Genomic DNA, 25,486 nt, shown 5'->3' with positions numbered 1-25,486 from the left:
GGACTGGCTTACTGGCTACACAGTAAGAACAAGAGTCCTCTTTCAGTCACTCTGCTGGTGGCAAATTTCCTGGAAGGGGCTGAGGAGAGTAAATACAATCAGAGAGAGTACTTTCCACCAGGATTTTAAAAGATAGGAAATGCAAAAGGACTCAAATGATGGCAACTTCCATCCTCTCATCAAAAATGCTTTCCACACCATAAACAAGCAGACCTCCGGATTATAGCTTGTGAGAAGATCTTTTTCCAAATATATGCTGTGATTTGAGATGGAGTGACTGAAGGGCGTTATTTTTCTTCTTCACAAGGAAAATGACACAATCCTAATCACATCGCAGTGTAAATATGCAATGCTTTCTTATCCTAAGGAAAAAGCACAGTTTTCATTTTGACAACTGCGCCCCACTTGCTGCTACCATATCCCTACAAAGAGATCAAGCTCTTCCATCCTTCGCCATTTGCTAATAGATTTGTGACAACGCATTTTGATAGCCTGACAGCAGTGCAAAACACCATTGCCTGCGACCTGTCTCTCCCATTACAGAAGACTTAAAGACACATCCAGATGCAACAACATGCAAGCTGCAATTTCTGCAAAAATACAATCCATAAAAGCTGAGAGAACCAGTATGATTTTGTCATAAGGAAAGAGTTGTCTGAGCACATGGAGCAAGCCTTATCTGTGATCAGAACCATAAGCAGTAACTGCAACACATTATAACCTATGGAGTATATTTAGACCCACTAGATGAAGTCATGCTCCCTGACAGCCTCAAACCTACACAGCCCGTCTCTGTTCTCCAGCAGCCTCCCACCCGCTAATTTTATTCCACTCAGTCATTTTGCCACAAACTTACAGAGCATTTTCTCTCTTATCGCACTAAAAGCTGAGGAAAGATGCACAGTCCAGCAAAAATGCTTCATCACCATCGGTTCAAACAGAAGGTGTTCCCTGCATACCCTTCCCAGAGCTCTGCACAAAGATATCTCCTTGCTATGTTTTCCATCACACGTCATCATCACCAAACCAAACTCATAACAGCTCACTGTGAGCTCGTTCTTTCCACACAGTCACCCTCCACCTTAATTTACAGCAGTCGCAAAGTCACTGATATCCTAGAGGAAAGAAAAGATTCTCTTCACTGAAACCCAGAGCTTATGCTATACATTTGGCTGAGTGCAAATATCAGTTTGCAGCATCCCCCAAGAACACATGTACAGCACATAGGTTCTGTCATATTGAATCTCCTTAGAAACGATTCCCTCTTTTGCAGCCGTCTCGGATGACTTCCGAATCATGATCCTCATAGTGATTCTTTTTAGAGGATGGCGTTGCTGACCCAAGGTACTCAGATGGCTAGCTGTTCCTACAAACGTGACAGACACACAACAATCATACCAAACCACTTTGGGAGGAGATGCAAGAGACATATTCCAAGAGCTGTAGTGAGTTGCCAGTTCTGAACTTCTCAGCCCGCCACGGACACAGTAGGAAGTCATCCGTTGTTAAAACTTTTCTCATGCAGTCAGTCAAGTCAAAATCCTTGTCTCTCCAGAAATTCCAGTCTAACACTGAAGGCAACAGCCTCCTCTTTACTCTCTTACGCAGTCTCTCCACAAGTTCAAACTACTGCAGGGAAGAGACAGAAGCTGGGTGCGTGCTGAGTTCACAGCAATGCTGTTGTGATGGACAGTCAGCTGTCAGCGCTTCCTAACTTCCACCACACTGGAATCTACGGTGGGATGGCAAGATTGGTTTCAACACGAGAGCCTAAGCATGCTTGGCTTAATGAGCTAGGTTTCATATCATAATCAGATACAAATTTATTTATTTATTTATTTATTAACGACAATCACCTGGTGGTTTACAAATTCTGAATGCTTAAGCAAGTCCTGGGCTTCAGACTTGGATGCTGCTGCTTTGCTGAGAGATTTAGCACATAATCTGCCAGGGATCTTTGCCTCAATTTGCACGGCAATCACCAAGTCAAATCAAAAAATCGACACCCTCCAAAACCCAACAGAGATGCCATTCTTCAAGAAAGATAGCTTTTGCTCTGCCAAGACACCAAAATAGATGCTTGCTGGAGAGATAAGACAAATTACAGCAAGAAAAAACAAAATAAAAAACGGGTTTTTGATCTTACAAAATAATGTTAATCCCAGCTGCTCTTTACTTCTGAATCCCAACTGGAAAGGGAGATAATATTACATAGTTAGTCACTCTCTACTCAGCACTTCATCCAGGAAGTATGATATAAAAGAGAACTGGTGTGCATACATTTGAGAAAGGAGAGGAAAAAAAGAGCTATTGCAACAGATACAAACCCCTGGAATTTGCACGCTTGCAATTTGTTCTGATTTGCAACTCTGCTGTTTTTTAGGGAAGTGTCTGCATATCCATGCAGATATATAGCATTCAGCAACGTCCAGCGCCCTCACAATTATAATGCATGATGAAACTCAGCAACAAGGTCAGACCACAAGAAAGCAAGCTGGATCTCATGCCGTTTTTAAGCTTGGACATAAATGCAAAGTAACCGCACAGCATCTTCTACTTCATTTTGCTGGCATGAAGCAGTGAACAGCTGCTTAAGTCGGAATCTCCTCTTGACAGCACAAGTGCTTCTTCCCTGGCAATAATCCACAATTGTTACACCGTAGTAATACTCAGTCCGCAGGGTGACAGCAGAGATGGAAACAAACGCAGGTAATTAAGGGCGAACAACTGCTGGAGACTTCAAGATACCACATGGCCCTTTCTCATTCAAAAAAATGATCCAGTCAGGGAGGTGCCAAACACTTCCTGGGCTTTACTGAGCTCCCAGAGGTACAGATGCTATCACACAGGAAATGCTCATTTTCTCTCAGTCTCTCAGATCCAGCATGCTGGTTAAGAATAACACATGAAAAAGGCAACTTACACAGGTCTCTCACACCCTTTGTACTCCCAGAAGTCTAACGTAGCAGACATCTGCACTAACTGCTTTGCAAGACTGGCCTTCATTTACCAGTGAGGAAAAGAGCAATACTAAAAAGCACATGGCAACAATTGTCTTCCATGGTCTTCATAAATCAAAAAGGTCCTTTGCACACTACGACTTGCTTTCTAAAGACAAACAGCTAGTTTTTTCCTTCTCACTTCCAAGTACCTCTTCAGCCTTTTGAAGTGTTGTTTTGTGCTATTTTACAGCAACGCCTTCTGAGCATTTCAACAAGCCAAAGTAGACACCTCTACCAGGAGGCTAGGCTTTGCTTAGGTAGACAGAAGTATTACGTAAAGAGTATTAAATGACAGAGGAACAGTGTTAAAAGAGCACTGAAAATTACTTTGGAGCACCATTCTGAATTCAAACAATTATGCCTAAATATTTGGGGGGTTCCTCAAAGGAAAAGTACGTGAGCCAAAAGTAATTCTAAAAAACATTACTTCATTCAAAAATTACATTTTTTACATTCACAAAGGCACTAAACAAATGCCTGTACAACTGTTCTTTAGAAGCAAAGGCCTTTACATTTAGGAAGGCAGAATTCAGGAGTTAGTGTAACCGGTCACACACTTCCAGCGCTGGCTGCTATTTCTGATCTCCCAGCCCAGCCCAACATAGTAGATGGTGTGACTTGCAAAATATGCACAACACCTAAGTGATTTGCAGGGCAGGGAGCCAGGTCCTTCATCTTTATGCCTGCTAGAGATAAGGAACACATTCAGAATCAAACTGTGCTAGATTGCAAAAGCCATGTCTTCACTATGCTGGAATCACCAGTGGACTGGCCACACAGAAGCGTCTTCTCTCACAACCGTATCCGATGCGATGGATGCAGGCTACCGACTGTGGCTTGCAACTCGATTTAGACGCAAAGATATCTCTTGATCCTCACAAACTAAAAAGAGCAAGAACTCTCTCTCACCTACATCCTTAGTATTACCAATGCCTAACCAAATTTGTACCATCCTTACTGCAAACATGTCAATGTCCTCAGTAGTTCTGACATTTGACCTCACTAAAACTTGCCGCGTGGAGGTAAGACATTAACAATTACTTTAAAGGTTTCTCAGGAAATCTGATTTGTTGTAGCTAGTTAAAAGTTTAAAAGACCTGGAAAAAACATACTAATTTCCTCACAGCCAAATCTTCACTAGCTTTCCAGTTCCCTTAAGTTTCAAGACTGTACGTTTCCTAGACTGCACAATTTCTGACATCGCTTACTAATAAAACATAACACCCTTCTTTGACTTTTCGGGTATCATCAAACCAAAATACTGTTAAGTCTTGAACTACACCATCCCCCTACCTCTTTCGGCAGAGAAAGAAAATCACATTAAGTGAAATTATTCTTAAATTATTACAGGGAACGAAATACAGTCTTAAGAGACAGTCTTGCAAAAGGCAGAGGGGAAATAAAGAAAGAAGAGAATGACTTCTCTTGGCCCAACCCTAAGGGGAGATTTTACCTTGAAGCACATACTGCTCATTTTCCCAGAGGTGCCTTTCTCAAACTGTTCTAGGGTCTCTCTCTTTACTACCTAGATATTGTAACCTTCTTATTTGAATGGCATGTATGAAGTCAATCAGTTTTTGAGTACTTACAGCGTTTGGACTGCAACGTACTAAAAGAAACAGTATTAAATAAGTAAAAACAGAACATTTGACATGGCTACTTTTTTTTTTTGCATCACCACGTTCAGGATGGATAGAATAGAGAAGTGCAGCTCTACAAAGCTGAGAACTTCTGATGCGTCAGCTCTTGCTACCAAACCTGCACTACCACTAAGCTTTACTGACTACCCAGATGCTCTTTTTCTGCACATCTTTCCCTATCCAACTCAATCAGGATTTATTACTGGAATTTGCTCTGTGTAAAAATGTAGGATTGCTCCATAAATCAGGCTGCAAGCAAGACCTGGCTTGAAAATACATAATAAATTCGACCGACTGGGACATCTCTCCCAAAACTGACGGCGTTTCAGAGACAATGGGAGAAGGTGGCACTGTAGATTTTTTTAGGGATCTTCTTAAATTTGATGTTGATAGATCAAAGGGAGGCAATGTTTTCAACCCAGCCAACCTTTCAAAACCCTAATCCAACCACAGAGGCTCACTTTTGCATCAAAGTTAGAAAGGAAGGAGAACAAAGGAATGGATTGATGCTAGATTTGGCACAACTCAGCTTAGGTGTCAAAGCAGCAGCTAAAATCAACTTGGACCAACTTTGTTTATGCCTTTTCTTGACAAGACTTGAGCAACAAACAGCATAGTCTTGAAATTTCGGTTTGGGGAGCTATTACTTAAACAAATGACGGCCTCATTAGGTAACATCAAGTAACAACAAATAACCACCAGAAGATTTGTTAAGAGTCCACTCTGTCTACAAATGGGCTGCTTCATCTAACTTCATTTTGCATTTAGTCCTGCTGATTTAATTCTCCATCTAGAGAAATAACTGTACCATACGTACCTCAACAAATCGTAACTACGCGAATACAGACACCACAATCCGTCACATAATGAAGTGAGCATTTTGCCAAGAGACCATGATGTTAACATATCTGCATTTATACTATTATGGAAAAAGAAAAATGATTTTGAGGATATTAAGGCCCAAACATCATTGCAAGTCTTGCCAGTTGGAATTTCTTTCAAACCAAGGCTAAAACCACAACGCAGTCTTACAGCTGGGACTTAACATTAAGCTGCAGTACTTTGTCAACACACTGCGCTTCCTTCAGTGGATCAGGCAAAGGAAAGCTGGAATACAGCAGGCTGAGACAGAGGATCCCAATGGATTAGCGGTCAATTTCTTTATACTCATGTGTCACAAAGGACTCGAGATTTTATGTCAAATTTCATGTACTGGGAGGTGGGGAGGAACCGATGACAGAACATGCCAACCTCAGAATAGCAAGATGGTTCCTCTAGAGGCCGAAGGCTGCCTGCCTTCCTTTACCAAGGTCTTACGTAAACAGAAAGCTAACAGAGAGCTACCTAACAGCAGAGACAAAGTCACGCTAGCTAGCTCTCGACAGTGCTTACCTTCAACGTTACAAGAACTGACAAATCAAGAAGAAAAAGTTCCTTGCCATCACGCTGTTAAAGTTAGTGTCTCAGATCTTGAGAATTTAATACAGTAAAGATCTGCTGCTGCCCACAAGACCGCCATCCTATTTGGGATAGATCCAGCAAGTGGCATGAGTTTCCTCCTTGCTTAGCAATATGTCAGAGATCCCGTACCTGATGGATCCAAGTAACATCTCGGTCTGAGGAGCAACAACACGCGTGTATGAGAAAAAGGCATTTCACATCTGCAGCACAAACTGAACTCAGGCCAGTCGTTCAGGATCAGGGAACATCCCAGCAGCTGCAGCATCGGTCTTCTCCACATCTGCTCTCAGGCCAATGGTTTACAAGTTGAACCCTGCACTCCACCACATCAATCAATACAATTGCTTATTTGTCCCAGTCTAGCCATAGTTCTGCATGCCAGTCAATGGCAAATTAGAGAAAAACGTAACAAGCCCTTCATCTAGGGCATCCCCCACGATGATACCCGAACTGAGAGGGGCCAACTGTGCAGAAGCCCCATATATTCTGCATGTCCTGAAACACTGAGCCCAGGAAAAGCGCATTTTCACAGGAAAGTCCCTGATGGGGAAAGGGAGACCAGGGCCAGATTTCAAGAGAAATGAAACAATCAGCCCAGAGAGATACCCTGGAAGGGAGCGACCGAGGCACACAGATGGCATTGCCTGGGACAAAGCTCCCAGCCTCCTGGCAGCTGCACAGGCAACGGATGCACCTCAAGCTCTGCAGCGCGCAGAAAGGCATCGGGATGCAAAGGGGAAAGAAAGAAAGAAAAGGAGAGAGGAAAAGCCCAGAAGGACGTGGCAATCCCAGCGCCCAGGGGCGGCTCTTACCGTAGACCAGCTTTTTCATCTCGTGGTACCGGGCCCACAAGTAGGTCTTGGTGTCGGCCCCCTCGGCCGCGGCGGGCTGGCTGCCCGCGGCCGGGCCGGGGCCGGGGTCGGCGGCGCGCCGGGCTCTGCCGGGGGCCGCCGGGGGCTGCCCGGGGCCGCCGTCCCCGGGACACGGGCCGCTTCGGGAGCGGCAGCTCTGGCAGGAGACGGCCACGGCCAGGAGCCGGGACCCGGCACCGCTGCCCCTCCGCAGACCTCTGCCGAGCGCCGCGACGCCCAGGGCCGCCATGAGCCCGGCCGGACGGCGCTGCCTCGGCGGCAGCCGGCGCACGGCGGGGCTGCTGCCGCCGCGCCGCGCTCCGCGCCGCCCGCCGCCGCCGCGCTCCGCGCCCGCCGCCGGCGGCCAATCCGCGCCGCGCTGGGCTGCGCGGGGCGGGGGAGGGGGCGGGCGCGGTGCTCGCCGCCGGCCGGGGCGCGGGGCGGGGGGCGCGGGGCGGGTCGCGCCGCGGGAAGGGGCGAGGGAGGCGGAGGGCAGGGCTGGGCTCCGCTCGCCGCGCTCCCGCCCCGCCGAGCGGCGGCTCCGGCGGGGCCACGTCCGGTGGGGGGGGGGGCGCTGTTCGTGCCACTGTCTGTCACCGTGGCGCCTTGTCAGCGTCAGCCGCGGCGGCGCCCCTCAGCGGGCCCGGCGCACGCGGCGGCGCCGGCGGCGCTGCGGTCCCGCACCCGCACCCGCACTGCCGCCGCCGGCCGCCTCCCCTGCGCCCGCCGCGGCACCGCGCTGCCGCCCCGCCCCGCCCCGCCCCGCCCCTCGGCGCCGCTGCCGCCAATCAGGCGAGGCGAGCTGCCCGGGGCGGCGTCACGTGGCGGGGGAACCACGTCCTTCCACGGCGCTGTTGTCAGGGCTGGCGCTGGCTCGCTCGGCCGCTCCCGCCGGAGGTGAGGGGCGCGCGAGGCGCCTTCGCTGGTTGGCTGCGCGCCCCGTTGGGGTCGGAGAGGAGCCGGGGGCGGTTACGGCCGTTGGGTGCTGGAGGGGCGGCTGTCGCAGCAGGCGGCGAGAGGACGACGTCGGCCCCGGCCTTCCCGTTACTCTGCCGTCGTCGGCGTAACGGGGAGGGCAGGGGGCTGCGGCCTTGTGCCTGGTCTCCCCCACAGCGGGCGGGCGCGGCTGCTCAGAGCCCCTCTTCACGGGCGTGGTTCGACCTCGACGCATTGGGGGCTGTTTTACATTGTGTTCCACCTTTCACGCACACTCGCTTTCTTTTTGTTGTTTTGGGTTTTTTTTTTGCTTTGTTTTTTAATTAGCTCCTGAAATCGCCGATCATGCTGGTGAGCAAGAAGGTGAAGCGCCTCTTGCAGCTGGTGCCTGGGAAGCAGCGCTTCGGCGTTTACAGGTTCCTGCCCTTCTTCTTCCTCCTCGGGGGAGCGATGGAGTGGTTCATGATTAACGTCCGTATTGGCAAGGAGACGTTTTGTAAGTGAGGGCCACAGCGCAAGCGGCTCGTCCCCGTCGGGGTCAGCACACGTAGGTCTATAGAAGGTCCGCTCGCTGCCGACACAGCGCTGACAACATCCTGCCCTCCCCAGTGCGCGCAGCTCGTTTCTTAGCTGAAGGCTCTGGCAGTCCTGGGTCAGCCCCCTGCTCTGATCCGGTGTTGTGTTCCACAGCGCCTCTAGAGGTCAATATAATGTAGAAGGTTCTGCCTGAAGAAGGGGGGGGGGGGGGGGGGGAAGAGGGTCTGATGTGGTGTCCTGACCTGGAGGACTTTAAAGGTATTCAGAAAGTCAGCCAATTCTCCCGTTAGTGCATGGTTTGATACTGCAGATTCTGCCTCTCCAGCAATAGTAGAAGACACTGGGTACCTGCCCCCCCATGTTGGGTTTAGAATACTAAACTAGAATTTTTAACCTTGAAAAAGACTCTTCTGGGTTGTCAGAATTTAGGTGTGGGTTTGGTTTTTTTTTTTTTTTGTATAATTGAAAACGAAGTATGAAAATGAGTCATGAGAACTTTTTTCAGCTAATGGCAGTTAGTTTCTAGAAGTTAGGACATGTAGTTTTTATGTGGCGCTCTTTTCCCTTTAAGAAGTCTTATCATAATTTCTTTGTAATTTCAGAAAAAGGGACTGTAACGTTTCAGCTCTACTGTATGTTATGTGAGAATACTCTCACTTTCATGGGAAATCTATTTGTGATTCTCCTGTAGAATAAAGCAGCTTGATACAGCTGATGCTCCCTGCAAACAAAATCACTCTGCTTCTCATGCTCGCTTTTGAAGGCTTTGGTTTGCTGTGTTTTTTTTTTTTTTCCACCTTAATATATCTGTGGCATACATGCATAGTAATAAAGTCAGGTTAGAAACTAAAGCATGTCAGCTGTGTAGCAGCCTTTACGTTTCAACACGAGCCTTATTTTCTTGCAAAAAATGCTATGCCTAAGTGATGTGAAGTAATACTGTAATACAGTCATAGTAATTGTGCAGTTTAACCTTATTATTGCTCAACAAGCCATGTGAATGGTAACTTTTAGAGAGGGTAGGGTAGGCAGTGAGAGATTTTTATCTGGCCAAGGATAAGCTATGGCTTACTACTGGAGCAAAATGTCATAGGTCTAAGTCTTCTACACCTTTTGGATTATAATCTGCTCCTTCAGCTCACAAGCACTGTAGCCACAGTATTTTTCTACTGTGTAGGCCACTGCCATTCCCTGAAGGAGAGAGAAAAGGACTTTTATAGAAGTGGGAGGATTCTACCTTTATACAGCTATGTTTGACCTTGCTGATACCACTGTATCATAGCTGAGATACAGCTCTGTAGCTGTGGTCACCATCTCTGTTCCTTGCTGGTATGGTCAGGGCCTTCCAGAACAGTGCTTCAGAGTCTGGTATCTCTTCAGAATAACAGTTGTTTTGGACTTCTAACAACTACAAGTAGAAATCACTGGATTACTTGTATTTCCATCACTTCTGAGGTTGGACATTTGAGAGGGGGGGATAAGGGTGGGAGAAGGCCGGCAGAGGATGGTTAGGAAGACTGAAAGTGGATATATTCCTTTGCTTTTAAGAAAAGCTAGAATACTGAAGCCATGCTAGCAGACCACAGGCATTGGACTTTGTGTCTATAATTTAATTTGCCTTTGGCTTCAGCGAGTTTGGCAATTGTCTACTTTCCCATGAGAATAATTAAAAAGTAAAAAAAATTACTCTATCTTACTGGAAACTTAGTTTTCTTGTAAGATCATTTCATCAAAACTGAGGGGAAGAACTTTAGCCTAGATGGGAGGGAAAATGAGCTATTTTTAAGAGGTAAAAATAATTCATGTTTGCTTTAATACTCAGTTGCCTGTTAGTGTCTGCAAGAGGAAATTGAATTGACAGATTTAAAAAGAGATAATAGGCTTTATACATTTAATACCATCATGCTCTTGGAAATTGCTAATATAATATCTTTTTCTGGCAGATGACGTTTACCGTAGGAAACGGTCTGAAAGACAGTATGAGGCGAGGATGGAAAAAAATGAATTTTAGCTGAAACATTTCAAGGTGGATGTCCTGAATTCTGCGATCATATTAATATCAAAGAAACATTACTGCCATGGGAATGGTAGGTGCAAGATTTTATCTCTGCAAGATGAATTGTGATCCACAAGTTTGTGATACAAGTTTACAGAGATGATTTTGGCAGTATATTCCTCCACCATCCACTTAGTTTAAAATTTTCTTTTTTTCAAATGCATTTAGGCTTCTGCCACCTATTTAATGTTTATTTAGTTCTTTTAAATAAACTAGACTGAGCAAACAGAGTCCTACTACCACTTTTCTCTGCTTGATCAGACACCATTCTTGCAACAAGACCTGTGGGAGAGAAATAAGTTACATATTGCATACGTAATATCTTGGCACAAAGGAAACATTCGTATTTAATTAGTTTGCTTTGTATTGATGGAAACTACTCTCATATTGGAAAGAAGACAAATCCAATATAGCGTTATAGTAACTGGACAAAAGAGCACAGGGTTCATAGATCAGTGTTTACTCCACCCGTATTGTGTTTGGAAAGTCATCTGTCTACAAGTACACTAATACCCATTGTTGCTGCTCTAACAATTATGTGATATGAGGGCTTAGGGGAAAAAATTCTTTGATACATGTACCTTTTAGCAGACACAAGTTTGGAGGAATGTGCAGCAGCACTCATAGCAGCCCTGAATTTTGTTTGCAGGATCGCTGTCTCCCCAGAGAAGGAAAGTCCTGGGCAGTTTTTTGTTTTAAGCCTGCCTAACAGAGTAACGCTAGATCTCAAGTATGTGGGAGCATCTCAATAACTAGCAGAAATTTGACTCTGGTACACTATTAATCAGTGAGGACTGTATATTAATGCAGTTGCTCTTATTTCCAATAGTATGTGTAATATGTTCATGGTTCGTATCAGGAGAGAAAGAAAAGCTGAGGAAGCTTATCTACCTATATACTTTGTTTTGCTAACTTCTAACAGCCTTTTTTCCACAGAAGTACGTTTTCACCAGCTAAAGAGACAACTGCTATACTAAAGATCTTCTGATGCAGGTATTCAGCTTAAAAATGGAGGGTAACCACTGTGCTTTTTTGTGTTGTGTCTTTAAAAGACATGATTTGGAGGGCTAGAGCTACTCATCCTTTCAGGAAATTTAAAAAAAAAAAAACAAAAAAACCTGACAGAGAAGTAAAGATGTGACTACAGCCCTGCATAATTTAAATAGACATCAAACAAACAATTTATTTCTAAAATGGAAGTTTTCTCTAATAAGAACCTAGATTTTGACTTTGGTTCTGAGGCAGAGTCCAAGTTCAAGTACATATGCACAAGCTTCTTTTTACAGTCATGGATTGTTCCACTGGAGTAAATGTGACAGTAGCAATACAGGCCATAAAACACATTAGTAGAAAGCCACAGTTAGCATTTTGAAAACTATTGGGCTCTATCTGCTTTTACTTTTCAGACCTTCTAGAGCTCTCTCCTGCTTGCAAACTGTGCTTGGTTTCCATGGAACTTTATTTATTTATATGAAGAAGAAGCCCTGTTCCCCAGTTACCTCTCAGTACTCAGGAGCCCGATGTGAAAGAACACCATTAGTTTCTTCCTATAGCGTTCCTATAGTAGTATAATTGTTTCACAGATATCAGTAAATTGGGTCCAGTTTTTCACTTCAAAGCTCTTGCAGTGCTGTTTCTGATTTACAGCTGAAAGAGCCTGGCCTACCTAGAAGTTAATTAAGTGTCTCCAGTTAGGCAGACAAAAGTGGAAAACAAGGATTATTGGTCATTCGCAAGAAGTTTGGTGCAAGGGAGTTGTGTATCACTGACTCCTGTGACCACTGGCAGGGGTAAAGTCCATTTCGGCAAGTTGGCATTGCCATTTCAGCCATGAGGCAATAACAGATCTTTGATGGCAGAAGATGAAGACTGACATTTAGAAATCTTGAACTGTGTTTTTGACTCCACAATGTGTTTTCAAGTGCTGATCCTTCTACCCCCTTCAGTTTTGTGCCTCTCTCAATAGCACTGGAAGTTGGGTGAGTAGTTGGAAAATTGCAGTGCCCAGCCAATTCCAGTACCAAACACACTTGGGGATTTAATATCAATTTTAATCTCAATCCAATCCTCAAAAAACAAGATCTTCATTAGATTTCTGAGATAGTTTCCTCCCTGCTGACTCCTAGTTCTGTGCTGTTTGCCTTCCCCTGCGCCCTTCCCCCCCCCAGTAACTCTCCCATCTTCTCTCTGGGTCAGATGGCCCCATTTCCCTCCCCCCTCCAGATTTCTCTCCTTCCCCAATCTGTCTACTGTTATGATGGGCAGTGGAGAAGAAGTGAGAGCACTCCTTCATATTGGTGGAGATCTGACAAGCATTGGGAACAGATTGTTATTATGCAGTGCAAAAGCAAGCTAGGAACATAACTTTCAAGCTTTCGTATTAAGCACTGCTGAGTGCCTTACAGTTCTAGGGTTGAGTACACCAGCTGCTGTAGGTGTGTGTCCCCTCCCAAAGAAAGCCAGACGTGGAGAGGCTTGGTCAGCTGGGACCTCCCTAAGCTCTGGCCCCAGCTCTGGGATGGCTCTCTGTCCATGTTACTGTTGTCAGACCAAAGCAGGTGTGTGTCCCTGCATGCACTGCACTGCACTGCACAGCATAGCTGATGCTCCACAGCCCAGCAAGAGTTAACACTAGTGGAGTGGCTGCAGAGCCTGCCTTTATAGCTGGTGAAGAAGGAGCTTGTTACAATACAAGCAACACTGTCTAGCTTTTTCAGTACAGAGATATTTCTTAAACCGTTCTAATAGCAGTTTTGCCCACAGCATCGTTTGTCTTAGCTTTTTTTTTTTTTCCTAAGCTTCCAGGACTTGGGCTTTATTTTGTTTCAGAGCTCTTTTTCGTAGGGTTGCTTTCCTACCTGGGCCATGCCTCATTTTTCAATTCGTGAGGTCTCAGCAGATTAAAAGTAGATAAAGGCAAAGGTCCACATGAAGTGCCAGCAAAGTTTCTACTTTTAAAAACAAGCTACAGATCTTATAGAGGCCTTTTTTTGAGAAAAGCTTCAAGAACATGCCTGTAAGCCTGTACTTAAATCTCCTTACTCTAGACGTATGCTTGAACGTTTTCCAGAGGTTGGAATACTCTCTTAAATCTTGACTAGAGACCAAACAAGCACAACCACAAAACCTAACTAAAAGCCTAACTAAATTCCCCTGACTTAAGTGGGTTCTGGACCGTGCTGTATACTGTTCCCATCCTCTGGGACCTAGTCTGGCCCTTGTCAGCAAAAATAGGATTTTTGTTCTCAGCTTGAGTGATAGTGAATGTGGAGCTGTCAACATCCTGCATCAGCTAGATCTGTTTTTCTCCCTTTAGATCTATCATGACAATAATTTCCACAAACAGCAATTGTAAAAGGCCAAATTTAGTCTGAAAACTGTATTTCATAGTGAAAGTGTGAACTCATCTTCATTTATATTGTACTTTTCCTTTTATGATTAAACACCATTACTGCCCTCTAAGATTCCCTCCCTTTTAAACAAAAAAAAAAAAGGAATTCTGTACACAACCACTGTAGAGTTAAAGTATCTTAAACACAGAACTCCCTAATGCTGAAGACGTCACAGAGCAATAAGGGCAGCTTCTCCCTAAGGCCCTGAGCCCTCCAGGATCAGGTTGGAAGTCCATCCACAGGTCAGCGTCCTGATAACAGGATCCATGGCCAGACACAGCTGGAGACAGGCATACCTACAACATAGCTGAGGCAGGGACTGCAGGCCCAGGCCTGAGCTTAAATGGAGCTCCTGGGCAGAGTGGGTGGAGTGTGGGTGGAGGCCCCAGGTAAGGCTAATCAGGGCTGTTAAGGAGTATTAGTGCCCTCAGGGTCCCGACGGTAGCTGGTTGTTTTGAACATAGCAACACTCACTGCTAACAGCTCACTCAGTGCTGTAGTCAAGTAAGATTTTAGCCATAATCTGGTATTAATTTTACAGTGCCTTAACGTTGAAAATGTGTCCCATTTATATTGGTGTGTCTGTTCTCGTAGTCCTCAGAGATAAGTGGGTCTTCCACAATGTTTTTGTCTCTAATATGAGAACAAACTTAGGCTGATGTTATTGAACTCTAATATATGCATAAAATAGAGTCAATTAGTTTTTGAGAGCTACTATGTTTACTTTTACTTTAGTGCTGCTTGTACATAATTGACTGCTGTAACAGAAAGTGGCACATCAGGCTAAATGTACCTAAAGCAAAAATCAGGGAACAACTCTTCTGTAAAAGGGCATTGCTATTAAAATACTTCCATTTCATGTTTGATCTGTCCATATAAATTTAAATATTTGTCATCAGTGAAGGACTAGTATGCTTTTCTTTGGTAGTTTGTGAAGTATAAACAATAGAAAGTACGTGCAATCCTTAATAAAATGCAGTATTTATACTACTTATCTGAGTAGAGCAATATTACAGATGACAATTCTCTTCTGTACGGTTATGTTTTTAATCCAGCAATCCAATTTATTTCACTTGGGGCATGAATAATTTGAAAGTGGTTAAGAAACTGATGGTTTGTATATCATCAAGCAAAAATACCTGTTAGTTATTGTGTCTTCATGTTTTCTTTCTCACATGCAGCTGATTCTGATTGTAACTTGAACAGTGAATTTTTATTTGCCTGTGTACTCAATATAAGCAGCCTGACAATGTTTAGAATCATAGTTGTGAAATGATACTGTCATTCATTGACAGTGAAGGATGATGTTCATACTTTTTTTAATCCTTAAGATGATCAACTACTTGAAAAAAGGCAAACAGTTTCCAAGAACATTAAGACAAGTAGTGATTTAATTCAGTGAATTTAAACACAGAGTAAATTTGGCCCAAAGGTCTTTTATAGGTTTCACATCAGTCCTTCCTGTGGTCAATTCTGCACAGAATTTCTAGAAGGGCAATGATATTGTACCTCTTTATCGGTTTCTGTCACCCATTCTTACTGTTTTGTCCTTCATCTTGCCATGAGTTGCCAGATGTGAAAATTAAATGTATAGCTAATTAGCCTTCTACTACCTTGGAGCTGACATTCATAAATTAAGAGAGAGTAATAAAAAGAAATTAAAACATCACACACATTTAACGGTTCAAGAACTTGTTTTGACTCACAAAGTGAGCGAATCTGCCCAAAGATCGGTCATAATGATATTGCACTGCCTGCTGTGAAATGATTACAACTTTAACATGAAAATGAAGACATATTTACTCTGAATGCTTGGCTTTTGCTTACTAGTGATTTCGATTATGGGATCATAGGATAATTCTGGTAAGAATATAAACAGAATCCCCAAAACATATAACTTAGAGGCAGATCTTCAGCTAGTCTAAATCAGGCTAACGCTGTTGGACTCATTAAAGGTCGTTTGAAGTACAGAAGTTGCCAGAGCCTGTAGCTGTTTGAGTCAATCCAGAACCTTAATAACTACCAGTATAAAAGGAATGTATTCAGCCAGTGTGTAGTGGCTTCTGCAAGTCAAGCGTCCAACTGATCTGTATCTGCAGAATCTTTATAACCTATTCAAAAACTGTTTCTGACTTTACAGGAAAATATCTTCTGTCGCTTTATCCCTCTTACTGTGTGATGTCTGAAGAAGAAGAAGAAAGGGAGATTTTTATGAATTCTAAAACTTGGAGTTAATTAACAACCAGTTAAGTTTATCACTGATACAAGATTTTAATTCATTATCATTCCTGCTTTTTTAATAATATAATGAAATTTCCATACTAATTGTCTGTGAAATTTAAGAATACTGTACCTGCTAATTTGCTGTGGCGCTGTTGCTCTGGAACAGCCCAGGGTACACAGCCAGGTCTCCTTTTACTGCTGACAGCAAAGATTTTCATAACACTAATAGCTAGAATCAGTTCCATCTGAATCAAAGCAGCAGCCTATTTCTGACCATTCCTGTCTGGCTTTGTTCCATGATTCAGAGTCATTTTAAGGCAGGAGCTGACTGTGTGCTCCCTGACCCCAGCAGAAAACAGTTCCGTTGGAACCAAATTGAAACAAGTGAGAGTGACAAGTTACGGTGAGAAGAGCTGAGGGGACAGAGCGGGCAGGTCTCTTGGCAGAAAAGTGCTGAGGTAAGAAAAGGGGAAGGTTTTGTCAGGAAGCACTGAGGTGAGAGAGGGGAAAATTTTGGCAGGCAATGCGTATATGAGAGAGAAGGGAAAAGTTTTCTTCAGAAGCACAGAGGTGAGCGACAGGGTGAAAGGTTTTGGCAGGAAGTGCTGAGGGTGAGAAAGAGGAAAGCATTTCCTCAGGAAGCACTGAGGTGATGGGGGAAGGTTTTGCAGAGAAGTGTTGAGGTGAGAGGGAGAAAAGGTTTTGGCAGGAAATGTTGAGGTGAGGAGGGAAAGGTGTTATCAAGACGTGCTGAGATTTGAGAGAGTGAAGTTTTTTTCAGATGCCCTGAGGTGAAAAAGGGGACAAAAGTTTTTGTCAAGAAGTGTTGAGGTGAGAGGGAGAGACAGTTTTTGGCGGGAAGTCCTGAGGTGAGAGAAAGGAGGAAGTTTTGTCAGCAAGTGTTGAGGTGAGAGGGGGGAAGGTTTGGCAGAAAGTACTGGGTGACAGGGAGGAAAGGTTTTATCAGGAAATGGTGAGCTAAGTGATGGGGGTACGGGCTGGGCGGGAGGTTTATTTGAGATGCCCTGAGGTGAGGGAAAGGTAAAGGTTTTGTCAGGAAATTTTGAGGTGGCAGAAAGGGAGGAAGGTTTTGTGTAGAAATGCTAAAAGTGAGAGAAAGGCAGAAAGTTTTTATCTAGAAATGCTGAAGTGAGAGAAGGGGAGGAGGGTTTGTCTGGAAGTGTTGAGGTAGGAGAAAGGGGGAAAGGTTTTGGCGGGAAGTCGTGAGGTGAAAGAAGTTTTGTCAGCAAGTGTTGAGGGAGAAGGGGGAAGGTTTTGGCAGAAAGGAACGGGGTGGGGGGGGAGATTTTATCAGGAAATGGTAAGTTAAGGTACGAAGAGGGGGAGGAGAGGAGGAGTGGGGGGAAGATTTCTTTGAGGTGCCTGGAGGTGAGAGACAGGGAAAGGTTTTGTCAGGAAATGCTGAGATGAGAGAAGGGGAGAGAGGCTTTGTCTGGACAAGTTGAGGTGAGAGAAAGGGAGGAAAATTTTTGTCTGGAAAAGTTGAGGTGAGAGAAAGGGAGGAAAATTTTTGTCTGGACAAGTTGAGGTGAGAGAAAGGGGGAAAGTTTTTGGCAGGAAGTGCTGAGGTGAGAGAAAGAGGGAGGACTTTGGTCTAGAAATGCTGAGGTGAGAGAAAGGCGGAAGGTTTTTGTCTAGAAATGCTGAAGTGAGAAAAAGGGAGAAAGGCTATGTCTGGAAAGTTGAGGTGAGAGAAAGGGAGGACAGTTTTGTCAGGAAAAGTTGAGGTGAGAGGGAGGACAGTTTTTGGCAGGAAAAGTTGAGGTGAGGGAGAGGGAGGACAGTTTTTGGCAGGAAAAGTTGAGGTGAGGGAGAGGGAGGACAGTTTTTGGCAGGAAAAGTTGAGGTGAGGGAGAGGGAGGACAGTTTTTGGCAGGAAAAGTTGAGGTGAGGGAGAGGGAGGACAGTTTTTGGCAGGAAAAGTTGAGGTGAGGGAGAGGGAGGACAGTTTTTGGCAGGAAAAGTTGAGGTGAGGGAGAGGGAGGACAGTTTTTGTCAGGAAAAGTTGAGGTGAGGGAGAGGGAGGACAGCTTTTGTCAGGAAAAGTTGAGGTGAGAGGGGGAAAGTTTTTGTCAGGAAAAGTTGAGGTGAGAGAAAGGGAGGATAGTTTTTTTTCAGGAAAAGTTGAGGTGAGAGAAAGGGAGGACAGTTTTTCGCAGGAAAAGTTGTGGCGGGAGAAAGGGAGGACAGCTTTTCGCAGGAAAAGTTGTGGCGGGAGAAAGGGAGGACAGCTTTTGTCTGGGAAAGTTGTGGCGGGAGAAAGGGAGGACAGTTTTTGTCAGGAAAAGTTGAGGTGAGGGGAGAGGGAGGACAGTTTTGTCTGGAAAAGTTGAGGTGAGAGAGAGGGAGGACAGTTTTGTCAGGAAAAGTTGAGAGAAAGGAAAATTTTATCTGGAAAATTGAGGTGAGAGGGAGGAAAGTTTTTGTCAGGAAAAGTTGAGGTGAGAGAGAGGGAGGGAGGACAGTTTTTGTCAGGAAAAGTTGTGGCAGGAGAAAGGGAGGACAGCTTTTGTCTGGGAAAGTTGAGGCGGAAGAAAGGGAGGACAGTTTCTGTCAGGAAAAGTTGAGGTGAGAGAAAGGGAGGACAGTTTTGTCTGGAAAAGTTGAGGTGAGAGAAAGGGAGGACAGTTTTGTCTGGAAAAGTTGAGGTGAGAGAGAGGGAGGAAAGTTTTGTCTGGAAAAGTTGAGAGAAAGGGAGGAAAATTTTGTCAGGAAACGTTGAGGTGAGAGAAAGGGAGGAAAGTTTTTGTCAGGAAAAGTTGTGGCGGGAGAAAGGGAGGACAGTTTTTGTCTGGAAAAGTTGAGGTGAGAGAAAGGGAGGAAAGTTTTGTCTGGAAAAGTTGAGGTGAGAGAAAGGGAGGAAAGTTTTGTCTGGAAAAGTTGAGGTGAGAGAAAGGGAGGAAAGTTTTGTCTGGAAAAGTTGAGGTGAGAAAAAGGGAGGACAGTTTTTTGCAGGAAAAGTTGAGGCGAGAAAAAGGGAGGACAGTTTTTTGCAGGAAAAGTTGAGGCGAGAAAAAGGGAGGACAGTTTTTCGCAGGAAAAGTTGAGGCGGGAGAAAGGGAGGACAGCTTTTGTCTGGGAAAGTTGAGGCGGGAGAAAGGGAGGACAGCTTTTGTCTGGGAAAGTTGAGGCGGGAGAAAGGGAGGACAGTTTTTCACAGGAAAAGTTGAGGTGAGAGAAAGGGAGGACAGTTTCTGTCTGGAAAAGTTGAGGTGAGAGGGAAGACAGTTTTGTGAGGAAAAGTTGAGGTGAGAGAGAGGGAGGACAGTTTTTCTGGAAAAGTTGAGGTGAGAGAAAGGGAGGACAGTTTTGTCTGGAAAAGTTGAGGTGGGAGAAAGGACAGTTTTTGTCAGGAAAAGTTGTGGCGGGAGAAAGGGAGGACAGCTTTTGTCCGAGAAAGATGAGGTGGGAGAAAGGGAGGACAGTTTTTGTCAGGAAAAGTTGAGGTGAGAGAGAGGGAGGACAGTTTCTGTCAGGAAAAGTTGAGGTGAGAGAGAGGGAGGACAGCTTTTGTCAGGAAAAGTTGAGAGAAAGGGAGGAAAATTTTGTCTGGAAAAGTTGAGGTGAGAGGGAGGACAGTTTTTGTCAGGAAAAGTTGAGGTGAGAGAGAGGGAGGACAGTTTTTGTCAGGAAAAGTTGAGGTGAGAGAGAGGGAGGACAGTTTCTGTCAGGAAAAGTTGAGGTGAGAGAGAGGGAGGACAGTTTTTGTCAGGAAAAGTTGAGAGAAAGGGAGGAAAATTTTGTCTGGAAAAGTTGAGGTGAGAGGGAGGACAGTTTTTGTCAGGAAAAGTTGAGGTGAGAGAGAGGGAGGACAGCTTTTGTCAGGAAAAGTTGAGGTGAGAGAAAGGGAGGACAGTTTCTGTCTGGAAAAGTTGAGGTGAGAGAGAGGGAGGACAGTTTTTGTCAGGAAAAGTTGAGGTGAGAGAGAGGGAGGACAGTTTTTCTGGAAAAGTTGAGGTGAGAGAGAGGGAGGACAGTTTTTCTGGAAAAGTTGAGGTGAGAGAAAGGGAGGACAGTTTTGTCTGGAAAAGTTGAGGTGAGAGAAAGGGAGGAAAGTTTTTGTCTGGAAAAGCTGAGGTGAGAGAAAGGGAGGACAGTTTTTGTCTGGAAAAGTTGAGGTGAGAGAAAGGGAGGACAGTTTTTGGCAGGAAAAGTTGAGGTGAGGGGGAAAGTTTTGTCTGGAAAAGTTGAGGTGAGAGGGGGACAGTTCGCAGGAAAAGTTGTGGCGGGAGAAAGGGAGGACAGCTTTTGTCTGGGAAAGTTGAGGTGAGAGAGAGGGAGGACAGGTTTTGTCTGGAAAAGTTGAGGTGAGAGAGAGGAAGGACAGTTTTTGGCAGGAAAAGTTGAGGTGAGAGAGAGGAAGGACAGTTTTTGACAGGAAAAGTTGAGGTGAGGGGGAAAGTTTTGTCTGGAAAAGTTGAGGTGAGAGGGGGACAGTTTTTGTCAGGAAAAGTTGAGGTGAGAGAAAGGGAGGACAGTTTTTCGCAGGAAAAGTGGCAGGAGAAAGGGAGGACAGCTTTTGTCTGGGAAAGTTGAGGTGGGAGAAAGGGAGGACAGTTTTTGTCAGGAAAAGTTGAGGTGAGAGGGAGGACAGTTTTGTCTGGAAAAGCTGAGGTGAGAGAGAGGGAGGAAAGTTTTTGTCTGGAAAAGCTGAGGTGAGAGAGAGGGAGGAAAGTTTTTGTCTGGAAAAGCTGAGGTGAGAGAGAGGGAGGAAAGTTTTTGTCTGGAAAAGCTGAGGTGAGAGAGAGGGAGGAAAGTTTTTGTCTGGAAAAGCTGAGGTGAGAGAGAGGGAGGAAAGTTTTTGTCTGGAAAAGCTGAGGTGAGAGAGAGGGAGGAAAGTTTTTGTCTGGAAAAGTTGAGGTGAGAGAGAGGGAGGAAAGTTTTTGTCTGGAAAAGCTGAGGTGAGAGAGAGGGAGGAAAGTTTTTGTCTGGAAAAGCTGAGGTGAGAGAGAGGGAGGAAAGTTTTTGTCTGGAAAAGCTGAGGTGAGAGAGAGGGAGGAAAGTTTTTGTCTGGAAAAGCTGAGGTGAGAGAGAGGGAGGAAAGTTTTGTCTGGAAAAGCTGAGAGAAAGGGAGGAAAGTTTTGTCTGGGAAAGTTGAGGTGAGAGAAAGGGAGGAAAGTTTTTGTCAGGAAAAGTTGAGGCGAGAGAAGGGGAGGAAAGTTTTTGTCTGGAAAAGTTGAGGCGAGAGAGAGGGAGGACAGCTTTTGTCTGGAAAAGTTGAGGCGAGAGAGAGGGAGGACAGCTTTTGTCTGGAAAAGTTGAGGCGAGAGAGAGGGAGGACAGCTTTTGTCCACAAAAGTTGCGGCGGGAGAGAGGGAGGACAGCTTTCGTCCGCAAAAGTTGCAGCGGGAGAAAGGGAGGACAGCTTTTGTCCGCAAAAGTTGCGGCGGGAGAAAGGGAGGACAGCTTTCGTCCGCAAAAGTTGCGGTGGGAGAAAGGGTGAAAGTATTTAGTGCAAAGTGCTAAGGTATGGGGGAAAGGTTTTGTGGAGAAGCACTGAGGTGAGGGCACAGGGTGAAAGGTTTTTCAGGAAATGCTAAGGTGGGAAAGGGGGAAAGTGCTATTAGGATGCATTGAGGCAAGAAAGAAAGGTTTTGTCAGGAAGTGCTGAGGTGAGAGAGGAGGAATTTTTTTGTCACTACGTGCAGAAATGAGAGAGGAGAAAGCTTTTGGAGAGAAGCACTGAGATGAGAGAGACGGGCTTGGGTGGAAAGCACTGGTGGATGACACAAGGATAAGGATTAGGCAAGAAGTGCTGTAGTGAGAGATGATGTCAGAAACTGACTGGGAATTGCTGAGTGGGAATTGCTACTGCTACAGCAGGAATTGCTTGAGGGACACCTGGGGAAACAGGCTGTACTGCTGAAAGGAGAGATGAAAGGAGAGGTTTTGGTAGGAAGCACAAAGGAGAGAGATGAGGACAAGTTCTGGTGGTGAGAGGAAATCTCCTCAATCACTAATTCCCCTTTTGCATGGTAATGTACACGGTGTTCTGACATACCTTTTCAATTCAGATATTAAGGGAATTTTTAAAAAATTTGTGATCTCAGCATCTTCTGTGAGATCTAGCTAAAGAATTAAAAAACAAAATACTATTTTAAAAATTTTTTTGTTAGATTTGTGAACTATATTAAATACTAAATGAATTCTTCTCAATGGTGTAAATCTAGGGAGATGTCCATAAGTATTCCAGTTACAAGGAAAATTATGATAAAAGATAGTGAACATGTTGTTACTTCTGAAAAAAAACTTCAGACAACATTCTGAAAGAGGGAAAACAGAAAAGAGACAAAAAAAGAAAATGTGGGAAAAAAAGCAACAAAAGGAACAAAGATGCAAGCCACCCAAGAGGAAAGACAAGGCAAGGAATGCTGGATGCTGGCACCTCTCTGCAGGTAGGGCCGAAAATGCACTGCCTCCCCTGGCAGCAGGGTGGAAGGGTGAAGCTAGGTGTTTCTGGGGCCTGAAGGGGACGGCCTGCTCCGTAATCGGGGTTGAGGTCGTGGCCAGGGGGTTTGGTGCCCAAGCAGCCGTTCTTTGTGCAGGGCTCTCCCGTATTTGAGGTGCGTAGCCCGAGGCGTGGCCATCTTGGTGCATGCGGTGTGCTGCACTTTGAGAGGCGGTGCAAAGGTGCCTGGCCTCTGAGCATCGCCCCCCTCACAGCAAGTCGGCTGTAGTTTTGTACCTGTGTCCCTTTGGGAGAGCAGGAGGGGTGCTGCAGTGGTGTCTTTTTTCTCTTCTGGGAAGGTGTTTGTCGTGTGTGTGTGTGTGTGTGTGTGCGCGCGTGTGCCTGGGGATGACTGTGAGTGTTTGTCTGTTTGGTATGTTTTCATTTCAAATCGCTGCAGTACTAGTTATTGAGGCTTCCCAGCAGCAGAAAAGAGGCAACGCTGTGTGCGCTAACCAAAGGGTCCTCCTGCATCCCCCCGAGAAGGGCTTTGAGAGGGTACAGAACGCATCCCCTTGCTGTTGGGGAGAAGGCAGGCTCTTCCTGAGCCCCTTTGGCAGCTCCTCAGGCCCGCTGAGCCCGTCAGCGAGGAGCAGGCCAGCGCCCTTGGAGAAGTGCGGCTCGTTGCTCTGGAGCCTCGGCATGGCAGCGCTGTAAGGAGCGCCCATGCATGGCACGAGCCTTCCCTTTAAGGGATATCGGCAGAGGCCAGCCCTACGGCTTTGAGCTGCCTGACCTCGCCGTAAGCGGGGCCGAGGTCTGTGCCTGAAGGGCTTCATGCCCGGGTGGCGCTTGCCAGTTATGGGGACGGTGAAGGAACAAGATCAGCACAGCGAAGAAGCAACGCCATTCCCCAGCCCAGGCGCACCGGCCCAAGAGCAGGAGGGCTTTCCCTCCCCAGCGAGGGCACGGCCTGGCGCTCGAGCCCCAAGAGCACCCCAGGCCCCTCCCTTGCGCATCTCGCAGCGTCTTCCACCTCCCCTCCACACCCCCGCCAGCACTGACACGCCCCCCGAGAGCCCGCCCGCACCAAGACCGGCTCCCCACTCACCCACGGCAATCGCTACATGGTGCCCTTCAAAAGGCACCCGGAGGGAAACAGTAGAGGCTGCTGGCGGGCGGGCCACAGTCCTCCAGGCCTGCTCCAGAGACAGCGGTCTGCAGGAGCGCCAGCCAGGGCAACAGCTCGGGCCTGGCAGAGGGGCCGCCCTTCTTGCCCTTACCAGCCCGTGCTGCAGAAGCAGGGTCCTCCTCCAACAGCACGTCTGCGCAGAAGGCTCGAGGCTTGGCTGGAGCCCTCCGTCCGGGCTGGAGGCCAGTGTGGAAGGGGCGGGACGCCGGGGGCACGGCTGGTTGGGGAGGGGCCGGGAGAGGCAGGCGGAAGAGACTCGCCCCTCCCTTACACAGGGGCTCATTCCACCTGCGGGCTCAGCCAAGCTGCCTCTTCTGAAGGAGCTAAAGGAAAAGGCGGCTCCCCTGCAGTGCACGGAGGCCAGAAGGGTCCTCCTCTCTGGGCCGTTAATTACGGAGACAGTAGCTCTGTCTCTCTAGCTCGCGGTAGCCCGCTCCTGCAAGAGCAGCCGTGGGCAAGAAGGCGGCAGCTTTGGGGAAATTGCGTGCAGGGGAAGTAAAGGTTTGGTGAGCTAGTTACAACGCCAAAGTTGCAAGTCACCCACGAGGGAGGAGGCGGCAAGGGACCCTGGAGGCTGGCACGTCTCTGCAGGTAGGGCCGAGGATGCAGATAAGTCTTGCCTGGGGCTGCTGAGCGCCCCTTTGCCTAGAGCAGCATGGCCTCCCTGTAACGAGGGCTGTGGCCTGTGCTCGGTTGGCCTTTAGCCGTGCTGCAGCTTTCTGCGTCCGCTGCGAGCGACGGCCCTGTAAGGAGGGTGGAAGTCACGGTGCTCCGTCGTCTTGGGGAGGGGGAGCTCTTTAGAGGCCTGAGGCATGGCACCGCCCAGTAAGCTGGGCCGTGGTGCCTGCGCCGTTGTCACCGTGGCAGGCGATGGCAGCCTGTGTAGCGCGGCTCCCCTGGCAGCAGGGTGGAAGGGTGAAGCTAGGTGTTTCTGGGGCCTGAAGGGGACGGCCTGCTCCGTAATCGGGGTTGAGGTCGTGGCCAGGGGGTTTGGTGCCCAAGCAGCCGTTCTTTGTGCAGGGCTCTCCCGTATTTGAGGTGCGTAGCCCGAGGCGTGGCCATCTTGGTGCATGCGGTGTGCTGCACTTTGAGAGGCGGTGCAAAGGTGCCTGGCCTCTGAGCATCGCCCCCCTCACAGCAAGTCGGCTGTAGTTTTGTACCTGTGTCCCTTTGGGAGAGCAGGAGGGGTGCTGCAGTGGTGTCTTTTTTCTCTTCTGGGAAGGTGTTTGTCGTGTGTGTGTGTGTGCGTGTGCCTGGGGGATGACTGTGAGTGTTTGTCTGTTTGGTATGTTTTCATTTCAAATCGCTGCAGTACTAGTTATTGAGGCTTCCCAGCAGCAGAAAAGAGGCAACGCTGTGTGCGCTAACCAAAGGGTCCTCCTGCATCCCCCCGAGAAGGGCTTTGAGAGGGTGCAGAACGCATCCCCTTGCTGTTGGGGAGAAGGCAGGCTCTTCCTGAGCCCCTTTGGCAGCTCCTCAGGCCCGCTGAGCCCGTCAGCGAGGAGCAGGCCAGCGCCCTTGGAGAAGTGCGGCTCGTTGCTCTGGAGCCTCGGCATGGCAGCGCTGTAAGGAGCGCCCATGCATGGCACGAGCCTTCCCTTTAAGGGATATCGGCAGAGGCCAGCCCTACGGCTTTGAGCTGCCTGACCTCGCCGTAAGCGGGGCCGAGGTCTGTGCCTGAAGGGCTTCATGCCCGGGTGGCAGTCTGTGCACTGCGAGTAGCCAGTTCTTAAAGGCCCTGAGAGGAAGAGCCCTGCGGCCACCCTGTAATCAGGGTGTGGGCGTGT

At 46.9% G+C, this 25,486-nt stretch overlaps 2 protein-coding genes across 11 annotated transcripts in view; one reads left to right on the top strand and one right to left on the bottom strand.

The window, feature by feature from the left end:
- NT5DC2 (5'-nucleotidase domain containing 2) overlaps positions 1-7,244 on the bottom strand; it is a 30,319-nt gene extending 23,075 nt beyond the window's left edge. Inside the window, exon 1 of the mRNA XM_009667549.2 lies at positions 6,916-7,244. Within this exon, the coding sequence (XP_009665844.2) occupies positions 6,916-7,204 (289 nt within the window). The 5' untranslated portion in view covers positions 7,205-7,244. The remainder of the gene's footprint in view (positions 1-6,915) is intronic.
- A 530-nt stretch (positions 7,245-7,774) lies between these two features.
- The window catches only part of LOC104139416 (uncharacterized), a 52,617-nt gene continuing 34,905 nt past the window's right edge, over positions 7,775-25,486 (top strand). For 3 of the 10 annotated variants that reach the window (XR_011134550.1, XM_068907503.1, XM_068907500.1), the window contains exons 1-6: positions 7,776-7,851; positions 8,218-8,306; positions 10,371-11,476; positions 16,016-16,120; positions 16,404-16,556; positions 22,290-22,514. Coding sequence is in view for 2 of the 10 variants with exons in the window: in XM_068907503.1 (XP_068763604.1) it covers positions 22,346-22,514 (169 nt within the window). In the remaining 8 variants the exon portion in view is untranslated. Of the gene's footprint in view, positions 7,852-8,217; positions 8,307-10,370; positions 11,477-16,015; positions 16,121-16,403; positions 16,557-22,289; positions 22,515-25,486 lie in introns of all 10 variants that reach the window. The other 7 variants (XR_011134551.1, XR_011134552.1, XR_011134554.1 and 4 more) reach the window with 3 other exon arrangements.

Source organism: Struthio camelus, chromosome 14 (assembly GCF_040807025.1).
Source record: "Struthio camelus isolate bStrCam1 chromosome 14, bStrCam1.hap1, whole genome shotgun sequence".
NCBI classification, from domain to species: Eukaryota; Metazoa; Chordata; class Aves; order Struthioniformes; family Struthionidae; genus Struthio; species Struthio camelus.
This window is presented reverse-complemented; position numbering and strand designations above follow the sequence as displayed.